This window comes from Coenobita brevimanus, chromosome 6, assembly GCF_032717465.1.
Source record: "Coenobita brevimanus isolate Jiangsu-jjx chromosome 6, ASM3271746v2, whole genome shotgun sequence".
Classification (NCBI taxonomy): domain Eukaryota; kingdom Metazoa; phylum Arthropoda; class Malacostraca; order Decapoda; family Coenobitidae; genus Coenobita; species Coenobita brevimanus.
Window position 1 is genome coordinate 39,376,050 of NC_136959.1, and position 27,776 is coordinate 39,403,825.

The following is a 27,776-nucleotide window of genomic DNA, read 5'->3' on the forward strand; positions in this document are numbered from 1 at the left end:
TACCCATTCAATTCAGAGTTAACTCACCGCTGTCTTTGAAGTTTTGGCAGATGAACTCTGATGACCTATGATGATGATGATGATGATGAACATGACATCGATGACATTGAAGATGATTAGCCATGCAGTTACCGATGATGGATGACTGGATGAGATGATGTAAAGTGTAACTTCATGGCATGAGGTGTCTACATGTGCGTAGACTCTACCTCATCTCCACTGCTAGCGTCGTCGTCGAGTGGTGGTGGATCGTCAATATCATCCTTAGAGACAGGTGGAGAGGATGATGCGCTGTCAGAGTCAGAGTGAAAGGTTTAGGGTCAGACATGGGTTGAGGTTCAGGCACAGATGCAGGCTCCTCAGTCTCAAGTATGGTGGAGGAAGATGAGTGCGAAACAGCAGCAGCAGCAACAGGTCGCAGTTTCTTTGAGAAGAACATCGTGAAAGGCAACTGAGGCCACTTCCGCCTCATGTCGTCAAACAGTGTTTTGTAGGGGATTATGCTCTGATCTATGACACTCATCATCTTCAGTGCCCTCACCATTGATAGGTCCATATCATAGAAGAGTTGCTTCAATTGTGTGGTCGCCCTCATTGTCTCCCGCAGTTTTTCAAGAGTGAGGGCTTGCTGCTGCAGGGCATCGTCAGGATTCTCCTCTGCATCCTCCTCCTCGCTTACTGACCGCACAAGCTCCACCAATTCTTCATCGGTGAGGGCCACATCATGTTCTTCCACCAGCTCCCTCACCTTACCCTCCTCCATATCCTCAAACCCTTCATCACCTACAAGCCCTGCTAACTCCACTGTCTTCCTCACTGCCTGGTTCACCTGCTCCTGAGGGGCAAATCCTGCAAATTCTCGGACTCACACTGGCCACAGAGCCCTCTAACACCCATTAACTGTCTCAGGGTACACATCCTTCAGGCTCTCCTGCACCATTGAGAGGCAGTCAGCAATGGTGAACCCCTTCCAGTAGTCCATGATGCTCAGGTCAGGGTTTGCATCCAAAGATGAATAGAGCCTTTGCTTTGACCTCCAGGTGTAACAGGACTTGAAGGCAGCATTTACACCATGGTCAAGAGGTTGTATCAGGGAGGTTGTGTTGGATGGCAAAAACACAACCTCCACATCCTCACACACACCCTCGACTGACTTAATGCTGCTGCTGCCACATGGTCAGCCAACACAGATTCCCCTGTCACCTTCAGATTGTGAAGGGAGAACTTATCTGTCTATTGCCAGACACCTTAATCCCATAAGGGGTGGCCACAAACAAATTGCCTCCATGTTGCCCTGTCCCCTGCCATTTCACTGCCCTGCTCCCAGCTCACACCCTCCTCTCTCATATACCTCTCCACTCTTTCCCTCCATCTCATCCTTGGCCTCCCCCTCCCTCTCTCCCCCTCCACCTACTCACATACACTCTCCTCATCAGTCTCTCACTTTCCATCCTCTCCACATGGCCAAACCATCTCAATGTGTTTCTCCTGACGCTTCCTATCACAACCACTTCTACACCACAACACTCCTTCACATCCTCATTTGTCAGTCTGTCTCTCCATGTGACTCCACAGGCTCCTCTCAAATAATTCATTTCCACTGCTTTCACTCTTGACTTCTGTCACTCTAACAAGGTCCAAGCTTGACTTCCATACATTAGAGTTGGTATCACAATACTGTCATGTAGTAGCTTTTTCACTTCCATGCTCACTTCCCTGTTTCTTATCACTGCTTTCAAGGGAGAACTGCCACTTGAATTTATAGAACCAGCTTTTGCTGGCTGTGAATTCAGGATGGGTGGTTGTGGCTGGTCCAGGGTCTGCGCTGGTACTTGGGCTGTCGGGGTCGGGAGGTGAACTGATCATCATGTCGTACAATGCCTTCCCCATTAACCGAATCTCATTACTGTCTATGGGATTTCCTTTCCTGCTCTGGTCATTGATCCACACAAACAACGCATGCTCCATCTTGGACATCGTAGAGTCTCACCTGTGACACATGCTTTGCTGTGGGTAATGCAGTGGATCCCAACGCCACCCTGATTTTTTCCTCACTTTTTTTATGTACCTCACTGTGCTCTTGTTCGCGTTAAATAATTTCCCAACCATAGCGTAGCTCATACCCTTCCGACACTTGTCCAGCAATTTCACCATCTCCTCCAGGCTCATCACTTTCTTTGCCCGTTTAGGGGTGTGCCCACCACTAAGGGATGCGGGACGCCTGGGGTCCATGCATGTGGGACAACACAGACACACGAGGGACAAAGTTATCACAAGTAAATTGCACAGTTCGGCGCTAATTCACTCACAAAATAGCACAGCAATGCACTTCTTACCTTTGAACATGTGAGAGCAGTATTATAGGGGACAGTACCAAAATCAAGGGAGGTTTGGCATGGCACCGTATAAGGTAACAAAACAACGACAGCGGCAGGACACAGACTGAGAGGGAGACAGAGGAGCGTGGGAGTGCGGTGGTTTGGTGCTGGCTTGTTTTGGCATGAAATGACCTGTGAGTTCCGCACGGCAACACTTTGCAGCCGCGAACAAAATCTTGGCTCCACAGAGGGGCAATTCCACGAATCTTTGAACCCCATGAAAGTTGATTCCGCGAATGTGGAGAGCCTACTATATATATATGGATCATATGCTAATGATTCAGTGCTACTTGCAAATACTGGACAAGAGCTTGGTAGACTAGTGCAGAGGTTTGCTGATGCCTGTGAGCATTGTGCCTTAAGAGTAAATGCAGAAAAGAGTAAAGTGATGGTAATCGAGGGAGAAGGTGACCTCCAGTGTGATGTTACAGTGAATGGAGAGAGACTGGAACTGGTGAGAGAGTTCAAATACCTGGGTACAGTGACAGAAGAGAGAGGAAAATGTGCAAAAGAAGTGGAAAGTAGAGTGACACAAGGAAGGAAAGTAGCTGGTGCTATGAAGGCCTTGATATGAAACAGAGGCTTGAGTGTTGCAGCTGCGCGAGGCTTACGTGAAGGAGTGTTAGTGCCAGCTTTAACATATGGATTTGAAACTATGGGGTTGCATGAAAATGAAAAGTCAAGAGTGAGAGCAGTGGAGATGGAACTGCAGAGGAATGTATGTGGAGTACAGAGAGTGGATAGGATATGAAATAATGTGATTCGTGAAAGAAGTGGAGCGAGAAAGTCTGTGGACACCAGAATCAGAGAGAGTGTACTGAGATTGTATGGTCACATGGAGAGAATGGATAACGATAAAGTGGTTAAAAAGGTACTGTATATGTGAGCGAATTTGAAGGAGGGAGGAGGCGAGGTAGGCCAGAGTGGAGGGATATGGTGGATGAATTTGTGAGGAAGAGACATATGGAAGTTGGTGAGGCTAGGTGACTGACAAGAGATTGAGCTGGCCGTATGAATGTTGTCAGAAGTGCATGATCAGGGATTTGGCACCCCTTTTTAACGTGACAGCGTTCAGATTGACTCTATTGGATACGTTATGTGAAGCTACAGAATGTAATGAAAGTTTTTGGTGTATCAGATAGAGCCAAGATTCTGGGGGTTTGAATGATGAGTGAATGGAAGTGTGGCCCATCGAAGTTGGCAAACTTGGGCTGTCTGGACATTGCTACTCCTCACCCTGCCGTAGGGTGGGAAAAGAGGGCCAGATGATGATGATAAGCATTAGTATTAGCTGTGTGGTACTGGAAGGTTCCCAGTACTTCTCGCACTTTCAGTTATAGGTCAGAGTTGCCAGATAGCCTGCTGTTGTAACCACAGGTGTTTTTGTAAAGTCATGCATTAATTTTTGTTTTCTTTTTCTCTATAATGTTTAATTTAAGTGATTGTGAAAGTATGTAATTTGATTTCAGTTTGTATGATAAAGCATTTGGAGTCCTAAGTAATGTACGAAAGCTCTGGAATAGAGAACTGTTGTTGCTTGGAGCATGTACTAGAGCATTCGAGTTTCGAGCAAGGTTATAAAAGGATGAGAGAGATAAAAGAGGTTTTTCAGTCAGTTTAGGTTTAATTGTGGCCTTGCAAAGTTAGTGTAGGTCCGGTACTTGTGAAATCAGTGAAATGTAGTTGTCAAGCATGCGTTGTAATTACTTGGTAAATAAAGACAACGAATGCAAGAAGCTTGTGTGTTACCACGCCTGATGCTATGAAGAGTGGTTTGTAGGGCGACATCCTTCCTATACTGAACTACTGCTGTTGGAACCTGCTACAGTGTGGGATGTGGACATAACTAGTGGTGTCAGGAATGTGATAAAAAAAAGTGCAGCAGCATTTCAAACCTTTGACAAGAGACTAGAAGGTGAACAGAAATAAAGCCAAACTAGACAGGAGGAGGCATCTCTGGCTGCAATCACGAAGCTTCTGTAAGCACAGAGCAAACAATTACAAGTACAAAGTGAACAACAACAAGCATAACGTGAAGGACAGAAAGAGTTCAAGAAAGAACTCAGTGAACAACTACAAGCACAAAGTGACAGACAGAACTCAGAAAACAACTGGAAGCACAAAGTGAAGAACAGAAAGAATGAGATGAACAGCTTCAAGAGGCATTACAGGAGCAAACAGGAGGAGTTGGAACTGATGATGCAGGGACAGCTAGATGCTTTCATGGGTGAAACTAAGGAAGAACAGCAACACTTGAAGGAGGAAGAGTATGCTGAGCTACAGCAGCAGAAGTGTGAGGTAAGCAGTAATGTGATGGAGTGCAGACAGCATCTGAAAGACCAGTTGAAGATAATTAGTGAGAAAATTGAGGCTGTAGAGAAATCTTATACTGCTGAGCCTCAGGTTAGTGTACTGGGAGCATATGAAGAAAATGGACAGTGAATGGTGAACGAGTCCCAAGCATCTAAAGGTAGCTTTACAGGGTTGAGTAATCAGAATGTAAAAGTTTTGAGTTATAGACTTAATTATAATGCCCCAGTTTTAAGGCCCTGAACCAGTGAGGTGCATGGCTATAATGGGGGTCTAGTTAAAAACAAACCTGCGGAATTTGATGGCAGATTATCTTGGAAAGCTTACCATGTGCAGTTTGAGTTACTTGCAGATCAGAGTGGTTGGGATGATAGGCAGAGGGCAGTGCAGCTTGCTACTAGCCTCAAGGGTGCCACAATGGAGATTTTTGGTCAGATGCCATTGGAGGAGAGGAACAGCTATCAGTCCCTTGTAGAAGTGCTGGAGCACAGATACGAGACCTTGTACCAGACTGAACCTTACAGAGCAAGATTCTGGACCTGTGTACTGACTTGAGGCGAATCTCTTTAGCAGCTTGCTCGTGACCTGGAGAGTATGGCACACAAGGCATACCCTGGACAGCACCTAACCTGTTGGCTATTCTTCTGATAGACCAGTTCATTGATGCTGCTGATAGTGCAGAGTTTAAAGTGCAAGTGAAGCAAGCATAACGAAGAAACATGCAAAAAACACTCGTGAGGGCTCTGGAATTTGAGTCCTATGTTAGGTCCAGTACGTCCAGTTTGCAGGCAGGTCGTAGTGCAGGGTTCAAGGCAAGAAAGGGGCAGGTATGTGAAGTGGAGAAATTTGATGGAAGTTGCTGCTATTATGACATGCCAGGACATAAGAAAGTGGAAGAGGGAACAGGAGAAACTCGGAGGAGGTTGCTGGTTTTGCGGACAGCCAGGACACCAAAGGGAGAATTGGTACAACAGGCAGAAGGAGCAAGAACAGAACAATGCAAGGAAGTCTACGAATGCAACAAAAGGGTGTTGGATCTGTGGTGAAGTGGGACATGTCATTTCTGACTGTTTGAAGAAGAAAATTGAGGATAATTGTGGTAGGTAGGGGCGCTCACTATCCACTCACTCGATGTAGTGCTACTCTCTGGTGTCTGCCTTTTCCTCTCCTTCGTCCTTCTTTCCTTCCATCCTCTCCTGTCTTTCATTCCTTCATTCTTTCCTCGTCCTTCTGCCTACGGTTGACTTTACACTCCCTCATCTGTCTTTCTTTCCTTCATTCTATCCGCCTCCTTATGCCTGTGGGTGTCTGTACACTGAGTGACAAGCCAAATGGTTTCCTGTACACCAGGAAACCATTTACTATGCTGGGCAGTAACCATATAACCAAATTTTGGCACCTGGTGGTTTAGTGGGAAATTACGGTGCTCCAGTCGGATTGAGCCGGTGAAGGTTTGTATCCAAGGGGTGGTTGGGGTTTATTGCTCGTGTAATGCCACTTAGGAATGGGTGAGGCTGGTCACTCTCATCTTAAATGTCAGGACCAACTTGCCTAGCCCCAGGCTTCTATGCTTCTCATGGGGCAATGTAGGATTGGATGATGGATGGATGGATGGAAGAAGAAGGCTGCAGAAGACAAGAAAGAAGCAGAAAACTATTGAAGGCTGGTGTTAAGGGGCAACCACCAGCTGGTTTTCCCAAGTAACCCCACCACCAAGAAAATGCAGAACTGCAGTTGACAGTGTGTGGGTAGACAGAAAAATAGATGTCAAGAAGTGTTCTCTGGTGATTGATTCAGCCTCAGAGCAGGCTTTTGTGAGGCCTGATGTGTTACACCATTGGTATCTGCCTGAGTCATCAAAGCAGTTGTGTGACATAACTGGGCACTGTGCAGAACTGAGGGGACCCTTGAATGTCTGGATTGAAGTGACAGGGCAAAAGGCCATGCTTCCAGTCTGTGGCCGAGGTGGAGGATTCTTGCCTTTTTGGTGTCTGGATCTGGACTATCTGATGTCCATGGGATGTGAGCTGGACTTCTGCTTCATGAAGCTCAAGGTCCAAGGAAAGTTGGTTCCCATCATGGCAGTGAGACATATCAGTTCTGGTGGTGAGATGAGGGTGCTGCACACTACAGTGATACCCCCATGATCAAAACTAGTGCTCCAGTGTAAGCTGTGTAGGAATGATGGAGGCTGATGGGAGGTGCATGACCAAGGCTGGAGTGATTGTGGGGAGAATTTTGGAAACAGGCATGGGTGAAGTGCCAGTTGTAGTGGGCACTTTCTCCTGTGAGACGCAGATCATTGAGGGGGAATAGTGTGACAGTCCCAGGCAGTGGACCCAGAGTGGTGTTAGTGGAAGACCTGTAAAACAAGTGTAGTCAAAGAAGATGGGAATCTACCAGACCACTTACAAGACCTGTTTTCACGGAGTTGCCAGTGCCTAGATGACTCTCAAGTGCCACAGTTAAGGCAACTGCTAGTGAAGTTTGCTGATGTCTTGTCCACAGGACACCTAGACCTGGGATCCATAGATCTGGTGGAGCACTATATTGACACCGGGGATCATCACCCTATTAAACAGCCTGCTCTTAGAATGGCGCCACTTCAGTGGCAAGAAATGGAGAGGGTGATGGTGAACCTTCAAAGTCAGGGAGTGACAGAAAAGTCCAGCAGTCCTTGGGCATGAGCAGTTATTCTGGTAAGAAAGAAGGATGACTTGGTGAGTTGCTGTGTGGATTATCGAGCCCTGAATGAAGTGACAACGAAGGATGCATACCCCTTGCCAAAAATTGATGACATGCTGGATTCTCCATCAGGTGCCAGGTGGTTCTCCACCCTAGACATGAAAGCAAGATATCACCAGGTCAAGGTCACAGAAAAGGACAGGGAGAAAGCCGCCATTTCATATGGGCAGTGTTTATGGCAGTTCAAAGTGATGCCCTTTGGCCTGTGCAACCCCCTGGCTATTTTTGAGCACCTCATGGATAGAGTACTGGAAGGCCTGCATTGGCAGACAGGTCTCATCAGTCTTGATGATGTAATTGTATTTGGACAGACTTTTGACCAGGAATTGGAGAGGCTGTCGGAAGTGTTCAGTAGGATCCGAGCAGCGCACTTCAAGTTGAACCCCAAGAAGTGCTTGTTCCAGAAGGAAGTGAAGTACCTGGGACATATTGTAGGCGAGGGCAGAATCCGTACTGATCCGGAGAAGGTGGCAGCTGTGACAAACTGGATGGTTCCAATTTGTGTGAAGGAGATAAGGAGTTTACTGAGTTTGTGTACCTACTATCGCTGTTTTGTCAAGGATTTTGCAACGATAGCTGCACCTCTGAACAACAGAAGTTTGTGTGGACTGCAGTGACTCAGAGGGCTATTGATGAACTCAAGCATGTGTTGGCAGCTCTCCATTGTTGCCGTACCCAGACCATAGTCAACCATTCATTCTGGACTGTGACGCTAGTGATCATGGCATTGGTGGAGTCCTGTCACAGAAGAAGGATGACAAAGAATAGATGGTGGTGGCATATTACAGCAAGAAGCTCAGCCCACCGGAGTGGAACTGCCTTGTGACCCATAAGGAGCTCTTGGCTATAACGAAGAGCCTTGACTTTTTCCATCCCTACTTGTATGGGTCCTGCTTCATTATCAGGACGGACCGTGTAGCACTCAAGTGGCTGAAGACAAAGAATTCAGAAGGACAACTGGCACGCTGGCTTGGGAAGCTGGACCAGCACAACTGTGAGGTGCAGCACCATCCTGGGCGGGTACATGGCAATGCTGACAGCCTGAGTTGTTGGCCTTGTGACCCAGTTTGCAAGCAGTGTAATAGGAAAGAAGATCGTAGCAAGAAATGCAACCGTACTGCAGTTACAGGGCCAGGGTCAGCTGAAGAATACCTGAAGAGGATGTATATGGAGGACACAGATTTACAACCAGTGCTAGTGTGGCTGCAGTGGAGTACAGTGCGACCATTTTGTAAGCTCAGCCTTGTGACTAAGAGCTGCTGGAGTCAGTGGGACCTGCTTCATATGAACAGTGGTGCACTGCAGTGTCAGTGGGAGGCACCTGATGGCCTCAGCAAGAAGTAGCAGCTGGTGGTTCCTAAAAAAATGAGGTCTGGAGTCTTGGAAGAGTCTCATTATCGGATCACTAGTAGGCATCTGGGAGTGAAGAAAACTCTAAGTCGGCTTCGTCAGAGATTCTACTGCACTGGCATGTGTCAGGGTGGTGAAGATTGATGTCAAGCCTGTGATGTATGCTGTACGAAGAAGGGACCCAAGAAATGTGGTGGCTCCCCTCTTCAGCTGTACCAAGTGGATGCACCTATGAAAAGAGTCACAGTGGACACTCATGGACCTCTGCCCTCACCAAAAGAGGAAACTGATATGTATGTGCTGCCATGGACTACAGTCAAGTCGCCTAAGGCGCAGTTAATTGGTTCTGGACTGCACCCATGCCATAGAAAACCGCGTCATACAAATAACTAAACGTATGGGAAAAATGCAATTTGGTTCTGGACGATTCCCTAGAGTCCCCCTTTTCATCCCACCATTCCCCATTTTTCCCCACTTTACACACACACACAATCAAGCAGTCAGTCAGTGCATGTATTATACACAAATTGAACACTAAACAATAAGTAATAAAGGGCTTTAAGGGCATAAAATACTGTATGTACCTGACTCTGACGACAATAGTGCTTAAGTGGAAGGGGTAGGGTTGGGGTTCCGAGGCAAGAGACAGGCCAGGGGAATTTGCCCGCACATTTCAAACCTTGCCGCGCCTGTGCCATGGGTATAGTTTATGCGCGTGGTTGATTTTGGGGGGTCTGGCACCTTGCCGTGCCATAGAAGCACATGCCATAGGCGACTTGACTGTATTTCACAAAGTGGCTGGAAGCCTATGCCGTTCCTGTTCAGGAAGCTGCAACATTTTCTTAGGTGTTGGTTGACCAGTTCCTCTGTTATTTTGGGATGCCACAAGAGCTACATTCAGACCAGGGTAGAAACTTCGAGTCTACTGTGTTCTGTGAGTGCTGCAAGTTACTGGGGATCAAGAAGACAAGGATGAGTCCACAGTCAGATAGGATGGTGGAGAAATTCAGCTGAACCCTGGGACAAGAACTGACCAAGTACTGTGTAGAGGGACAGACAGAATGGGTCTAGAAATTACCTTCATTGCTAATGGCATATTAGTCTGCATCCCATGAGTCTACTGGCTATACTCCTGACTTGGTAATGGGAAGACCACCCGGTTAAGAGCTGCCTACCGACACCTCCAGTTATGCGAAGCGTCTTCAGGAAACTCTGGCTGAGGTACATCGTCAAGTTCGTGGAGCTCCAAAGTTTTCAGAAACGATGAAGCACAAGTATGATGCCAAGGCAAGTGAGGTGAGCTTCAAGGATGGTGACAGAGTTTGGCTATACAATCCTCAGCGGAAGAAGGGACAGTCACTGAAGCTGCAGAACCTGTGGGATGGACCCTACACTGTGGTGGACCATCTTTCAGACGTAATGTACCAGATTCGGGGAGACAAAGTCTTGGCCAAAGGTGGTACACGTAAATCGGCTGTGGCAATACCATGGACCAGGACAGCACAGCTGGGACTTCCCCGAAGAATCATGCACCTCTGTAGCCAGTGATGTTGAGGAGGACCAAGGAGTTGAAGTACAAGAGGATGGTGACAATTTCTCTAGAGAAGAAGTGAACCAGGAAGAGGACCAAGTCATTCCAGGAGGAATGGACAGTGTGGAGGGGCAGGGATGTTGTCAGAAGTGGCCCACAAGATCTGATAAGTTGGAGAGCTATTTTGTGTATAACTAAATGTTTAGTTTGGATTAAGGATTATCTATCTATCTATCTATCTATCTATCTATTGCCAGACGCCTCAATCCCCTTTGGGGTGGCCACAAACAAATCGCCTCCAAGTCGCCCTGTCCCCTGCCATTTCACTGCCCTGCTCCCAACTCACACCCCCCTCTCTCATATACCTCTCCACCCCATCCTTCCATCTCATCCTTGGCCTCCCCCTCCCTCTTCCCCCCTCCACCTCACTCACATACACTCTCTTCGTCAGTCTTTCACCCTCCATCCTCTCCACATGGCCAAACCACCTCAGTGTTTTCCTCATAACGCTTCCTATCACATCCACATCCACACCACAACGCTCCTTTATATCCTCATTCGTCAGCCTGTCTCTCCATGTGACTCCACAGGCTCCTCTCAAATAACTCATTTCCACTGCTTTCACTCTTGACTTGTGTCCTTCCAACAACGTCCAAGCTTTACTTCCATACGTTAGAGTTGGTATCACAAAACTGTCATGTAGTATCTTTTTCACTTCCATGCTCACTTCCCTGTTTCTTATCACTGCTTTCAAAGAACCAGCAACCTTTCTTCCCTGCTGTACTCTTTCAAGCATTTCACCCTCCAAACCTCCATCCTTACTCATCACACTACCCAAGTACTTAAACGTACTCACATTTTCCAATTCCTCACCATCCAATCTCACTGTACTTTCACTGACTTCGCCTCTCTCAAAGACCATCACTTTACTCTTCCCTACATTCATCTTTAGATTCCGTTTCTTAACACACTCTCCCAAACTCATCCACCAAGCCTTGCAACTCCCCTCCGTCTTCACTCAACAACACAGTATCATCTGCAAACAACAGTACAGGGAGTTTCCAAACACTATCCTCTCTCACCAGGGCCACTCCAACATCCACTACCCTACCTTGTACCTCTTTTATTACCCCATCCATGTACAGATTGAACAACCATGGAGACATGACACATCCCTGTTTCAACCCAACCTCCAAAGAGAAAAATTCACTTAGTTCACCATCCACACGCACTGCAGCCTTCGCACCATCGTACATACTCTTCACAGCATTCAACAACTTCCCATCTACTCCATATATTCCTAACACTTTCCACAATCCTTGTCTATCCACCCTGTCATATGCTTTCTCCAAATCCATGAAAGCTGCATACAACTTCTTTCCCTTCTCTAGAAACTTTTCCACTAAAGATCTAAGAATGAATATCTGATCTACACAACCTCTTCCCTTCCTAAAGCCTCCCTGTTCTTCTCCAACTAATTTCTCTGTTCTTTCTCTAACTCTGTCAATAAGTATCCTACCATACACTTTTCCTATTATACTAAGAAGACAAATGTCCCTATGATTACCACACACTTCTTTTTCCCCTTTTCCTTTGTACAAGGGTATAATTATACCTGACTTCCAATCCTCCTGGACTCTACCTTCCTCCCAGGTCAATCTGCACATCTTCCACATCCATTCTACTACCATCTCTCCCCCATGCTTCAGCATTTCACCACACACTCCATCAATTCCTGGGGCTTTCCCCGATTTAACGTTCTTCATTGCTTCCACAACTTCTCTCCTACTGATTTCTTCCTGTCTTCTCACCTCCCTCCTTCTTCCAGCCATTCCCCAGCCACTTATACTCGGATTACTTCCATCCTCTATGTTCAACAATTCCTTAAAGTGTTCTCCATCTGCTCACTTTTTCTCCCTTCTCCACTAGTAATCTACCATTTTTATCTTTCACTCCCCTGCTAACTTCACTTCCACCCCGTCTTACTCTTTTCACCTCTTTCCAGAACATTTTCTTACAGTCCCTCCACTTTACACTCAAATTCCTTCCAAATTCCTCATCTACTCTCTTCTTACTCTCTCTTACTAATCTTTTCACCTCTTTCTTTCTACATATAACTCTCTCTTCTGCCTCTCAACTTCTTCCACACCCCTATTTCTCATCCATTCATTGTATGCTTTCTTCTTTTGTGCCACAGCCTGTCTCGCCTCTTCAGTCCACCACGCTGTTCCTTGTAAATATTGTGTAGTTTTGTAGGGTTGATCAAATGACTGGGGAGGGGGTAATGTTCAGAAGCAGGAGTGTTAGCTGCGTGGTACTGGAAGGTTCCCAGCACTTCTTACATTTTCAGCTACGAGTCAGAGTCGCCAGATAGCCTTCTGTTGTGAGTGGAGGTATTTTTGTAAAGTCATGCATTAATTTGTATTCTCTTTTTCTCTATAATATTTTATTCAGGTGATTGTTAAATTATGTAATGTGATTTCAGTGGCCCTAATGAGAGAGGGCAGTGTTTGGAGACTCCCTGTACTGTTGTTTGCAGATGATACTGTGTTGTTAAGTAAAGACAAAGGGGAGCTGCAAGGCTTGGTGGATGAGTTTGGGAGGCTGTGTAAGAAAAGGAATTTAAAGGTGAATGTAGGAAGAGTAAAGTTATGGTCTTTGAGAGAGGTGAAGTCAGTGAATGTACAGTGAGTTTAGATGATGAGGAAATGGAAAATGTGAGTATGTTTAAGTATTTGGGCAGTGTGATGAGTAAGGATGGAAGTTTGGAGCATGAAGTGCTTGAAAGGGTACAACAAGGAAGAAAGGTTGCTGGTTCCTTGAAGGCAGTGATAAGAAACAGGGAAGTGAGCATGGAAGTGAAAAAGTTATTACATGACAGTATTGTGATACCTACTCTGATGTAAGGAAGTGAAGCTTGGACCTTGTTGGAGGGACACAAGTCAAGAGTGAGAGCAGTGGAAGTGAGTTATTTGAGAGGAGCCTGTGGAGTCACATGGTTGGACAGACTGACAAATGAGGATGTGAAGGAGCATTGTGGTATGGATGTGGATGTGATAGAAAGTATTAGGAGAAACACACTGAGGTGGTTTGGCCATGTGGAGAGGATGGAGAGTGAGAGATTGATGAGGAGAGTGTATGTGAGTGAGGTGGAGGGGGAGAGAAGGAGGGGAAGGCCAAGGATGAGATGAAGGGATGGAGTGGAGAGGTATATGAGAGAAGTGGGTGTGAATTGGGAACAGGGCAGTGAAATGGCAGGGGACAGGGCGACGTGGAGGCAATTTGTTTGTGGCCACCCTGTATATGGGATTAAGGCGTCTGGCAATAGATATAGATAGATAGATTTCAGTTTGTATGATAAAGCATTTGGAATGCTATGTAAAATAAGAAAGCTCTGGAATAGAGAGCTGTTGTTGTTGTTTGGACCAGGTACCAAAACATTCGAGTATTGAGTGTCACGGGGTTTTTAAAGAGTATCCAATATTAAAGGATATTTATTCAGTAATACTGAGAACAAGACAATGAATTGTCTTGTGAATATCAAGCAATGATTACTTTATGCCGACATACTTCACCGATTCTCTAAGGACGAGAATTTATAAACTTTCTCAACAGTACACAGCAGAGACTAATTCCTCACAATTGCTGTTTGTTAGTACTGTTAGCCTCTGGAGAAAGTGACTTCACCCCTGACAATCAATAACTAATGCTATTAATGATAACAGGTTCTTGCTGATGCATTAACTCTTGGTTGCACAATGGATTTTAAGCTTAATACAAAAGGACTGGCCTAAGTACCAGTTATGAATAGCAAAGCATTTATGCAAACTAGGAGCTATAAGTGAAATAAGCTTAATATGGGAAATAAAACATGAGTTTACATTACATTAAGCTCAAGAAAAAGAACTGTTAATTTATTGATTACAATAAAATAACGTTATATTTCAAAATGAATTCAAAATAAGGAGATCGCACTCACTCGCTCACTCAAAAGCTAACTCTTAAACCTAGGAAAATACGAAAAGAAAATACTGGTCAGAAAAGTGGACAAAGCGGATGACTGGGCGTCGTTACTGGAAGGACATGGCACACACTGAGTCTCTCGCCAATCACGCTAGGTGGGAATACGGCGGCGGTGGGAACTAGGCGTCGTTGAGGAAGGACACTGCCACACACACTACCTGCCTCCGCGGCGCACAAATCTTGACTGATTCAAATTGTGGGAGAGAGGCGAGTGTCGTGGCCGCACTAACGGCCAACAAGTGTGAGCGATACACACCCGCAGTTCACTCACCAAAGGTGCTAACATGACGCACAAGGACGATCACTTATGAAATAGTGAAAAATGTCCTGAAAAAAACACTACCGATCGGGTGAATACGTAGCGGTTAGACTGAGCGATAAATACTGGGATTCCACTAGAATTCGTGGTTTCCCACCAAAGTTGATGTCACGAGTTTATTCTAATACAAAATCGCGCCGACTTGTGACATCGAGCAAGGTTATAAAAGGATGAGGGAGATGAAAGAGGGGTTTCAGTCAGTTTAGTTTTACTTGTGGCCTTGTAAAGTTAGTGTAGCTCCGGTACTTGTGAAATCAGTGAAGTGTAGTTTGCAAACATGCAGTGTAATTACCTGGTAAATAAAGACAATGAATGCAAGAAGTTTGTGTTATTATGACGCCTGAGCTGATCTTGTGTACACTGAAAAGCTGACGCTATAAAGAATGATTTACTGGGTGATGTCCTTCCTGTACTGAACTGATATTGGAGTCTGTGGCAGTGTAGAATGTGGATGTAACAATATATAAGATTGTTACTTTGTTCAGCTTTTATTGTATAGTAAAGCACTTGCTTCACATAAGCCTCATGACACACAGTTATTATGACTACAGAATGTGTATTTCTCTGTGACCTTTGGTTGCTCTCCTTTACAAGTGTAACAGGACCATGGCGGAGATTGGTAAAAAACAAATTTGTTGATTTTGTTTTTCCCCCACAGCACCATTCTCCCCCTTCCCCCCCCCCACGGTCACAAAGATTTCTTACAGCGTTTATCTCATGTTGTGTTTTCTCCCCTTTTTCATATCTTGTTTTAGCCATAGGGGAAGGGGGTTTGGAAACAATTGTTGGGGCTTGATGTGTAAGGGGGCCTATTTGCCCAGCTTCCTTCTTCACCTTGGGTTCCTGTCATTGCCTCAGCTAATTTTGTTGGGCCTTTTTATTTTACCGTCACTTCTTCCATCTCTTTTCTCCTCTTCTCTATACAGCCCGAGTAGTATTGAAATTGGGTTACTCTTCTGCCCCACATCTGTCTTACATCAGCTGATACACCATCTTTGTCTTGATTTTTTTTTTATTTTTTATTTTTTAATGCTAGGAAGAAGGAACCAAAGGCCATGAGCCTTGAATTGGTACAAGATACTTTTAAATCTACTCCCATTTCTAGCCTGTGTACAGAATCAGCATCCCCTTTTCTTACATACTGTCATATGCTGTTGTCTCTTTGATCATTAATAAAATTCCACCAGTTTCCCTCCACTTCATCACTTAATATACCACATTTAGTAATAGAAGCATTACTCACCCCCCTTCATTTTGAGAATGCAGTCTTTCCTAGTTTCCTTTTCCTTTTCACTACCTAGTATCCCACTCATTCATCTCCTCCTGTATACTCCATGGCTCTTACTGGGTCTGTCTATATGCTTGTCTATTTTACCTTAGTCATCCTCCCCTCCTGTTTCACTGCACTCTATTTCTTACCCACATATCTTCACACACTTCTACAAGTCTTGTCTCTAAAGATGGGCCCAGAACATTTAATGGAACAGGTTCTGCTGTTCTCTTTCCCTCCACTTCATTTCAGTACCATCTACCATCAGCTACAGTGTATGGACCTTTGAACTCTTTGCCATTATCTTTGACCTACCTCAACTTAACACCTCACCTTTCTCTTCATTTACCATTTTTTCTAGCTTCTTTAGTGTACTTCATCTTCTTCATTCAACCTGTTGTACCCAGTCTTTAGCACTTAAAATGCAAGAGTGGCTGTCATAAATCTGCCCAGTTTTCTTGGGTTCCTGGACAGACAGGCATCCCAGGTATTGAAATGGTAGATCACCTTTCCCATTAAGCCTTTTCCCTTCATACTTCTGTTTCCTACCCAGTTCATTGCTCAGATTTTTTTTTTTTTTTTTTTTTTTACCAGTGTTTAAAGCCTTATTATTACAAAAGTGACAGTCCCTCTGGTCACGAGCCATATACAAATTATTCTGTGAAACCATTTGTTTCTCCATGGTTCTCCCCTGAACACAAAAAGAGGCACTGAGAAACTACACTTGCTTGTCTTTGAATAGGTCATGCCTGATCTAATTCATGGTCACCTCATGACTAGTGATCAACCCCCTCATTTGTTTAACTTCTCCATGGCTGAGCCTTTGGAATTCTTCAGAACCCACTCACCAACCATGGGGCCAATTTTTCAGGTTTCAGAAATTTATTTATTTTTTCTTGTGAAATTGTTAGTGCCCCGCCCTCCACCCCGTAAAAAGAACTAACTAAACAAGCGAACAGAGCGCCTCGGACCAGGACGGACCATACGTTGACGACCAAAGAACAGACAAAGGACACATTAGGAGGGGAACATGGAATGTGAGAGGAGTGAATGATGAAGTGAAAGAGAGAGAGAAATTGTTCAGGTGCTTGAGGATGCAAGAGTGGATGTATGTGGATTGACTGAGACTACCGGTAAATGGTAAGGTGAAAGGGTGAGAGAATGGAAGTATGGTTTAAGGAATATGTTCCAGAGTTAATGAGAATGAGAGGGCAAGAGAGGGAGTATGTCTGATGATAAGCAAGAAGTGGAAGGAGAATATAAGAGAGTATGGAACAGTGGGTGTTAGGATTGTACGGGTGAGGATGAAAATAGGTATACAAGCTTGGGCGATTGTATGTACGTATGCGCCGACAGAGGACCGAGTGGCAAGAGTGAAAGATGAGTTTTGGACAAGTGTAGAAGTATGTATGGACAAGTTTGAGAGAAGCGAGAGAGGGTTTTTGATTGGAGACATGCATGGCAAAGTTGGGAATGTACGAGTGGATGGAGTGGTTGGTCAGTGGGGTGTGCCAGCTGAAGTAGACGGGAATGATAATGCTTTGGTGGACATCCGTGCTAGTAAGTGGTTGGCAATAGCCAACACCTTCTTCCGGCATAAGATGATCCACAGTTATGTGTGGAGAGTCATGAGGAGGATGAACGTATTGAATGAAAGGCAATGATACATTACATCTGTGTGGATGAGCGAATGAGAAGACAAGTGTTGGATCCAAGAGTGTGGAGAGGGTGGGGAATTGAAATCTTGGACCATCACTTAGTGATGGCCAAGGTAAGACTGCAAAAAAAAAAATGGGTGAAGAGACAAAGGGGAAGACAGCAGGAAACAGCTCCTGTGAAAAGTGGAGAATATGCAAGAGAGTGAGAAAATGGCAGAATATAAGAGCATAGTGGAAGAAAGATTGGGAAGGTATGAGTTAGAGCAAATGGAAGGGGTGGAAGAAGTATGCAATATATGCATGGAAGAGATAGGTGCAGCGTGCGAGGTGGTTTGTGGAGTGAGGAGGAGATGCAAAGGACAGCATGGTGGAATGATGAGGTGAAACGAGCTGTGGTCAAAAGAGGAAGGCATATAGTGACTGGCTAGTAAGTATAAGTAGGGGAGAAGATGAGAGTGAGAAGAAAGATGTATGTGTGAGCAGGAGATGGGAGGTGAAGAGATTGGTGAAGGGGAGTAAGAAAAGAGTGGATGAAGAGTTGGGGAGGAATCTGTGTGAAATGAAGAGAAAGAAATTGTTTTGGAAGGAGGTCAGGAAAGTAAAACTGTGTGAAAGGGGAAATAGTAGGGGAGTGAAAGATGGGAATAATAGATTGTTGGTGGAGAAGAGAGAGAGGAAATGAGGAGATGGGAGGACCACTTTGAGGATTTGCTGAATGTAGAGTGAGAGCAATGCGAGTATAAGTGGTTGGGGAATGGCTGAGAGAAGAAGAGATGAGAGGAGGGAGGAAGAGATCAGTAGGGCAGAAGTAGTTGAAGCAATAAAGATCAAGATGGGAAAGGCCCCAGGAATTGATGGAGTGTGTGGTGAAATGCAGAAGTATGGGGATGAGATTGTTGTGGAGTGGATATGGAAGTTGTGTAAATTGGCTTGGGAAGAGGGAAGGGTTCCAGAGGACTGGAAATCAAGTATAATTGTTCCTTTATACAAAGGAAAAGGGGAGAGTGAAATACCGGTATGAGGTAACCATAGGGGTATTTGCCTTCTTAGTGTGATAGGAAAAATATATGATAGAATATTCATTGATAGTATTAGGCATATAACAGAGGAGCTTGCTGAAGAACAGAGGGGGATTTATGAAGGGAAATGGGTGTGTAGGTCAGTTATTTGTTATAAGATGTTTAGTGGAGAAATATATAGAGAAGGGAAAGAAAATATAGGCTGCCTTCATGGATTTGGAGAAAGCATATGACAGAGTAGAGAGGGAAGGTATGTGGAAGGTAATAAGAGTATATAGAGTGGATGGGATATTGTTGAGTACTGTGGAGAGTATGTATGAGGGAACTAGGGCTATGGTGTGAGTGGATGGTTAGCTGAGTGAGTTCTTTGATCTAAATGTAGGTCTGAAACAGGGATGTTAGATGTCTCCATGGCTGTTTAATATACACATGGATGGGGTTGTAAAGGAGGTGCAAGGTAGGGCAGTGGATGTGGGGGTGTCTCTAATGAATGAGGGTGAGGTGTGGAAAATTCCAGTGTTGCTGTTTGCTGATGATACAGTATTGTTGAGTAAATATGAATGGGAGTTGCAAGGTTTGGTGAATGAATTTGGGACAGTGTGTAAGAAGAGGAATCTCAAAGTTATTGTAAAGAAGAGTAAAGTTATGGTGTCTGAGGAGAAAAAAGTCACAGAATGCACAGTGAGGTTGGATGGTGAGGATATGGAGAGTGTGAGTGCATTCAAGTACTTGGGTAGTGTGATGAGTAAGGATGGAAGTTTTGGGGATGAAGTGCTTGAAAGGGTACAGCAGGGAAGGAAGGTTGTTGGTTCACTGAAAGTGGTGATGAGAAATAGGGAGGTGAGTATGGAAGTTAAGACGTTACTGCATGATAGTATTGTGATCCTTACCCTGACGTATAGAAGTGAGGCGTGGACCTCACTAAAGAGGAACAAGTCAAGAGTGAGAGCAGTGGAAATGAGTTACTGGAGAGGAGCATGTGGAGTGACATGGATGGACAGGTTGACAAATGAAGAAGTGAAACAACATTGTAGGGTGGATGTGGATGTGATTGAGAAAATTGAGGTGGGTTGGACATATGAAGAGAATGGAGAGTGAAAGACTGACTAAGAGGATGTATGTAGGTGAAGTGGAGGGAGGGAGGGGAAGGGGGAGGCCGAGGATGAGGTGGAGGGATGGAGTTGAGAGGTATATGAGGGAGGGGGGGAGTGAGTTGGGGGGGGCAGTCAAATGTTGGGTGACAGAGCGACTTGGAGGCATTTTGTCCATGACCATCCTTTTGCGGGATTAGGGCATCAGGCTATAGATAGATAGATAAATAGAAATTGAAGAGGAACGTCTGGTTTTGGCTTTCTAGACCCATCCTGTGCTGTGCAATGAAGCACGAAAAAGTGGACAAATTTAAGCAGGTATTGGTGATTTTTTTTTTTTTTTTTTTTTTTTTTTACCCCCCCACAAAAAAAAAAAAAACATTGGTGCTGAAGTGGTTTGAAATAACTTGATATGTCAGTTAGAATAAAATCAGTACATAATATGGTAGGTTTCATACAAAAACATAATTTTTTTTATTCTCATTTTTTGATGTTCAGTGCACTTATGCAAGTTCTGTACAGATCAGTCCCAAGATATGATACCCTGGCATAGCGATGGTAGAAATACCACCCTGCCCTGCCGAACGATGGCCAAACCCCGATATTACGATGGGTTTTGTGTTTTTTAAAACTGATTATGATAATATTTTAGATTTAAATTTTGTGTTTAGGTTGATTTATAAACTGTTTTTAGACTTAGATTAATGTGCTTTAGTCATAGGTGGAGTGAACATTGTCATTTCAGGGTACAGTTTACTAAGTTTGATTTTTTCCAGACATTTTTGATTTTCAAATTTTATTTTTGTGTTTAGGTGAGTCATAAACTGCTTTTAGGCTTAGTTTGGCTTGTTTTAAAGCTATTTGGGTGTTTAGATTAGCTAGAAACATGTTTTTGGACTCATTTAGGTGGATTTAGGATGTGGTTGGGAGGAAACCAAAGGCTCAAAAACACGTCCCTATACTTTACATGTTAAATCTACCCCAGTATACAATAGCCCACCTAGCGATGGGTTTTTACTTAACCAGTTTCATCGTTAAACCGGAGTATGCCTGTATTGAGTTATTTCTGTGATCTGGGTGGTGTTTTGTGTCCAAAGAGAGGTGATGTGATGTGATAGGAAGCGTTGTGAGGAACACACTGAGGTGGTTTGGCCATGTGGAGAGGATGGAGGGTGAAAGACTGACGAAGAGAGTGTATGTGAGTGAGGTGGAGGGTGGAAGAGGGAGGGGGAGACCGAGGATGAGATGGAGGGATGGGGTGGAGAGGTATATGAGAGAGGGGGGTGTGAGTTGGGAGCAGGGTAGTGAAATGGCGGGGGACAGGGCGACTTGGAGGCGATTTGTTTGTGGCCACCCCAAACGGGATTGAGGCGTCTGGCAATAGATAGATAGATAGATAGAGAGGTGAGAGATGATATTTTTAGAATCTAACCAGTTAAGGGTCCTCCTTTGTGTGAACAAGCCAAACTGCAGCATCTAAAATTTGATATGACTAGTGATTAGCACCTTGCACGAGGGAATTAGTGTGAAGGAAGTGGATGGTTTTACATCCATATCTCCACAAGAACACCTCGTATGTTGCTGAAACGCTTATGCAAAGCAAGAAATATGTTCATTCATTCCTTGCCAGACGCCATGTATCCCAAACGGGGTGGCCAAGGGCTTAGAGTTAATTGTTTTACAGGGAGGGGCACTAATCCTCCACCAACCCCACTTGACACCTAGGGATGAGGATTCGAACCAGCGCTTGCAACTGCGTGAGTACAGCAGCTTACCAAGTGAGCCATTTAGGCACCCCAAATGAACAAATTCAGTCAATAATATGTGTACTTATAAGTAAAAATATCATAATTATGAATGTTTTTCCTCTTTTTTTTATTTTTTATAGTGTTTATATTCCTGTATGTTTTTTTTACTATGGGTGGTCTAATTCTTGGGGAAAGAGAGAATAAGGATGCTATTTTTAGTCTGTTTCAAGATAATGGATGCTGTCCTGAGTGTATAGGCCAAACCTCCAAGATTCGATATGACCCGAGATTTGCATCTCTAACAAGGGTATTAGTGTTAACAGAATGGAATGTTTTACATCCATATATTCACCACAGGATCACCTCACATGCAGCTGAAATGTTTCTGCAAAACAAGAAATATGTATCCATCCATCCATCAAAATCTGTGATGCCCCATGAGGAGCGTAGGAGCTTGGGGCTAGGCAAGTTCTATTTATCTATCTATTGCCAGTCGCCAAACTCCCATAAGGGGTGGCCATTTGACTTTGAGTTATTTGTTTTACGGGGAGGGGCACTAACCCTCCACCAACCCACTTGTTGACACGTAGGGAGCACGTATGGTTTGGTTATATGGTTACCAACCAGCGTTGTAAATGGTTTCTTGGCTTACAGGAAACCATTTGGCTTATCACTCAATGTAATGCCACCTGTAAAGGAAAGAAAATGAGAAGTGACAGGAAAGATGGAAGAAATAGGAAGAGATGTGGGCAGGCACAGAAAAAGAATGATAAAGGCTAAGGAAGAAGTAGGCAGCACTACATCAAGTGAGTGGATGATGGTCACCACCACCTACCACTACATTAAGATGAGATTCACCAACCTCATTCATCCCTGAGTGGCATAACATGAGCAGTATACCCCAACCACCCCTTGGATATAAACCAACACAGGCTCAGTCTGACTGGAGCACCTTAATTACCCACCAAAGCACCAAGCACCATAATATGGTTACCAGTATATGGTTACCACCCAGCAGAGTATATGGTTTCCTGGTGTACGGGAAACCATTTGGCTTGTCACTCAGTGTAGAGTCACCCATAGGCAGAAAGAAGAGGAAGAAATGAAGGAAAGAAAGGCAGACATGTAAAATATATTAATTTAGTACATAGTTTATTATGTACGGATCATATCATCATCATGTGGACCTCCTTTCCCACCTTGCAGCAGGGTGAGGAGTAACGGCATCCAGACAGCACAAGCTTGCCCACTCCAATGGTCCACGCCTCCATTCACTGATCATTCAAGCTCACAGAAGCCTGGCCCTATCTGGTATGCCAAAAACTTTCCACATTCTATAGCTTCCCTTAAACGTATCCGATAGCGTCAGTCCGAACGATGTCATGTTAAAAGGGGTGCCAAATTCCTGTCATGCACTTCTTTTCACAACATTCATCCAGCCAGCTCAATCTCTTGCCAATCGCCTAGCTTCACCGACTTCCATATGTCTCTTCCTCACACTCATCCACCATATCCCTCCACCTCCTCCTTGGCCTACCTCACCTCCTCCCTCCTTCAGATTCACTCAGATATACATTTTTCACCACTTAATTGTTATCCATTCTCACCACATGACCATGCCATTTCAGTACACTCTTTTCGGTTCTGGTGTCCACAGACTACCTCACTTTGCATTATTCACAAACCACATTATTTTATATCCTATCCACTTTCTGTACTCCACATACATTCCTCAGCAGTCCCATCTCCACTGCTGTCACTCTTGGCTTTTCATTTTCATGCAACACCATAATCTGACATCCATATTTTAAAGTTGGCTCTAACACTCCTTCATGTAAGCCTCGCAGAGCTGCAATACTCAAGCCTCTGTTTCTTATCAAGGCCTTCATAGCACCAGCTACCTTCCTTCCTTGTGCCACTCTACTTTCCACTTCATTTGCACATTTTTTTCTGTCACTGCAACCAGGTATTTGAACTCTCTCACCAACTCCAGTCTCTCTCCATTCACTGTAGCATCACACTGGGAATTACCGTCTCTCTCGATTACCATCAAGAATGAAGAAAGAAACCTGGACGATTGCCATCACGTTACTTTTTTCTACATTTACTACATATATTTCATAAATATGAATGTCTTCCCTCCTGTTGTTTATATTGTTTGTTCTTGGATGTTTTTTTTTTTTTTTTTTTTTTTTTTTTTTTTGATGGTTTAGAAAAGAAAGGTAAAAGATAACTGGTGCAGCACTTTATTTTCTTGACATTATTGCATTCTTATTCTTACACTAACACTTGAGGGAAGCAAGAGACTGAAATCCACTCGTGACTTATTCATGAGATGTGCGGACTATGAGAGTGGTTCACAGGCTAGAATAGGTCTGTGTCACTATCTCCCAGACCTCCATTTTACTTCCCCCAAATTTTTGCAGTTTTCTACAAGTTGCGCTGCATCAACGCCAGTGGCCATGCTACAGAAAAACGTCATTTGACACCGGCAGCCACAGAACGGTTAAACTGCCAATCATATTTTGTTGTCTCCTACATACTTCTACAGTGTTTTACTTGATAACATATGACACAACTTCTTCCCATCTTTCCAAACTGGCTTGACATTGTAAGACCCCCTAATGTCAATGATGTTGTACAATAGTATCCCTTGTTTTCAATTTCTTATATGTTCTTTCTCAGTCAGATTAATGCCCTTTCCAGTTTATTAATAATGTCCACATATCAACATCATATGTCTCATTTAGTTAACCTGACTGTTTTCCTTGTACCATTACCTTTCTCTACCGTATTGTCACTTTGCACTTAAATGCTCATTTGTCCAGTCAATCAGTCTTCTGTTTTTTCAGCTGATAGTTTTCTTTTGTTCCACAGGTAATAGTGAATGGACAGGAGTTTAAGCCAGCAATGGCTGCCTCATCTAAGAAGATCGCCAAAGCAAATGCAGCAGCAGCTTACTTTCAGTTAAATGGTCTATCACCGAAGGAACCTGGCGAGCAATCTTGAATTCACTCCTGTTTTGCGTAGTGTGTTCTGTCACTTATTACACTTTGTATGTGCATTTTTTTTTTTTCAGTCAGTCAGTTGTTACTGTTCTGACTTGTCTGATGTTAATTATATGGTATCCCCCCTCCCCTTTTTTTTTTTTTTTTCTAGATTTGACCACTGGTTAAAGGTTAGCTGTCACAGTATGTTGAAAAACACATCAGTGTTGATAAAGATATGAAAGTTATGATGTCAGGACCATTATTGGTAGAGATATGAAAAGAACTTAATACAGCAATCCTTATAAAACCATGAGGTCATATTTCTTTAACCCCTAAAGACTGCAAATCTCCCAGCCCCCCTATCCCCAGAACTGGAAAATGGGTCCGATTTTTATCCTTCACCAAAATATTTTCTTACAGGTTTCAAGAGCGTCTATTTACACACTAGCTTATGTATATTTCGTTCCCATATGACATATTGATACTGCAGTAATAACCTTCAAAGATTGTCAAAAATAAAAATTGTTACCCCTCACATCTAAAGAGAGAGAGAAAAAATTGCATCGAAGTAAATTTTGGTCTTACATATGTGAAGAGATTGATTTTTCACACCAGAAAACATATACATATTTCACTCTCCTATGTTAAGTGGTTACTGTACAATCGACTGTAAAAAAAAAAAAAAAAAAATGCTGTGAGTGAGAATGGGATGTCCTTGAGCAATATGAGGGAAGAGGGAGGTGGAGGGAGTTTGGGGGGGGGCATCAGGGGAGGGAAAATGTCTGTCACACACACACACACCCAATACAGTCTAGAGGGGGTATGGGGGGAGTAGTTTGGGTGGAAGGGGACACAGAGGGAAGGATCCAATGGGGCAATGGAAGATGGATGAATGGCCTGGGGAGGGAGGGGTCCCCACACCCATGGAGGAGATCAGATCATGCCTCCCACCACCTGATCTCTTAGTTTTCAATGGCTAGGTACCATAATTATACAACATAAAAGAGGTAGGGTTACAGCTGTCCAGTTTTTTGTAACCTCTACAATTGTTGGCCACAGGACTTTATCGAACATTTTCCAAGGCCCACAATCGTCAGCCATAGTACTTTAGGGGTTAAGCTCCATTGAAAAATAAGCACATGTACTAAGTGACAACATACAGTAAAACCTCTACAATTCGTCATCCTTCAGGTCGGAAACCTCTACAACTCGGGAAAGCTCCAAAATATTTCATTTAAAAAAATCAAAATTCAAAAATTCCCAAAAATGTGCATGTGAGAGGAATAGAGTCGGCAGAAATCCCCCCAACTCGGTAAGATGCCGAGTTGTACAGTAATGTTTAAGTTTTTAGTGTTTAGTACTCCAGTACTGTATAGTGCAATGATAAATACGTTACAGTAATGGCCTTTATAGTGTTAATTGTGCCTTACATAGTGTACAGTGTCAAGTACAGTACAGTAAAGGTGTGCCCAAAAGTGATCTTGAGCCCCCCTAACACCTCAAAAAACTACCAAAAGTCCTCTTCCATGCCTGGAATACACCCTACAACTGGATGGAATCATGCTAAGGCAGCTTTTACTGTTTGTTGTAAAAACTTAATTTTTTCCCATTTTTTTCCATTTTTTCCTTTTTTTGTGTGTGTGTGCTGGGGGGGAAACTTTCATCCCTACAACTCGGCAAATAGGCTAACTCGGCAAGGCTTGCACATGTATTATGCCGAGTTGTAGAGGTTTTACTGCATATTACTTACAGCAGTTTATTTGCATTCCACCATTTTGGGTATATGCAGTTTATTCTATATCTATCTGTCTATAGCCCGACACCCTAATCCCACAAAAGGTGGCCACAGACAAAACTCTTCCAAGTCACTCTATCACCCACCATTTGACCGCCCTCCCCCCTACTTACTCCCCCTTCCCTCATATACCTTTCAACCCCATCCTTCCATCTCATCTTCGGTCTCCTCCTTCCTCTCCTTCCCTCCACTTCATCTTCATACACCCTCTTAGTCAGTCTCATTCTCCATTCTCTCCACATGTCCAAACCACCTCGGTGTATTTCTCCTAATTCTCTCAATCACATCCACATCCATCCCACAACGTTGTTTCACTTCTTCATTCGTCAACCTGTCCCTCCATGTCATTCCACATGCTCCTCTCAGGTAACCCATTTCCACTGCTCCCACTCTTGACTTGTTCCCCTCTAGCAAGGCGCATGCCTCTCTTCCATACATCAGGTTAGGGATCACAGTACTATCATGCAATGACTTTCCTAACATCCATACTCACCTCCCTATTTCTCATCACCGCTTTCAGTGAACCAACAACCTTCCTTCCCTGCTGTACCCTTTCAAGCACTTCATCCCCAAAACTTCCATCCTTACTCATCACACTACCCAAGTACTTGAATGAACTCACATTCTCCATATCCTCACCATGCAACAAGAAATTGTTTTGGAAGGAGGTAAAGAAAGTAAGACTGTGTGAAAGGGGAAATAGTAGGGGGGTGAAAGACTGGAATAATAGTTTGTTGGGGGAGAAGAGAGAAAAAATGAGGACGTGAAGGGAGCACTTTGAGGATTGTTGAGTGTAGAGAATGAGAACGGCACGAGTATAAGTGGTTGGGGAATGGCTGGGAGAAGAGGAGATGAGAGGAGGAAGAGATCAGTTGGGCAGAAGTAGTTGAAGGAAAGAAGATCAAGATGGGAAAGACCCCAGGAATTGACAAAGTGTGTGGTGAAATGCTGAAGCATGGGGGTGAGATTGTTGTGGAGTGGATATGGAAGTTGTGTAGACTGGCTTGGGAAGGGGGAAGGGTTCCAGAGGACTGGAAATCGGGTATAATTTCTCCTTTATACCAAGGAAAAGGGGAGAGAGAGTTTGTGGTAACCACAGGGGTATTTGCCTTCTTAGTGTGATTGGAAAAATATATGGTAGAATACTCATTGATGGGGTTAGGCATATGACAGAGGAGCTAGTTGGAGAAGAAGAAGGGGGATTTAGGAAGAGAAGAGCGTGTGTAGGTCAGATATATGTTCTAAGGTGTTTAGTGGAGAAGTATCTAGAGAAGGGAAAGTGTATGCTGCCTTCATGGACTTGGAGAAAGCATATGACAGAGTAGATAGGCAAGATATGTGGAAGGTATTAAGGACATATGGAGTGGATGGGAAATTGTTGAGTGCTGTGAAGAGTATGTACGAGTGAGCTAGGGCTACAGTGCGAGTGGATGGTGAGCTGAGTGAGTTCTTTGATCTAAAGGTGGGACTGAAACAGGGATGTGTGATGTCTCCATGGCTGTTTAATGTATACATGGATGGGGTTGTAAAGGAGGTGCAAGGTAGGGCA

The 27,776-nt window shown here is 44.1% G+C and overlaps 1 protein-coding gene across 2 annotated transcripts in view; it reads left to right on the forward strand.

The window, feature by feature from the left end:
- LOC145401924 (protein Son-like) overlaps nt 1-25,065 on the forward strand; it is a 450,784-nt gene extending 425,719 nt beyond the window's left edge. The window contains exon 9 of one of the 2 annotated variants that reach the window (XM_080274033.1): nt 24,320-25,065. In XM_080274033.1, coding sequence (XP_080130159.1) covers nt 24,320-24,451 — 132 coding nt within the window. In that variant the 3' untranslated portion in view covers nt 24,452-25,065. Of the gene's footprint in view, nt 1-22,648; nt 22,696-24,319 lie in introns of those variants that run through there. The other variant, XM_080274040.1, reaches the window with a different exon arrangement.
- The last annotated feature ends 2,711 nt before the right edge of the window (nt 25,066-27,776 follow it).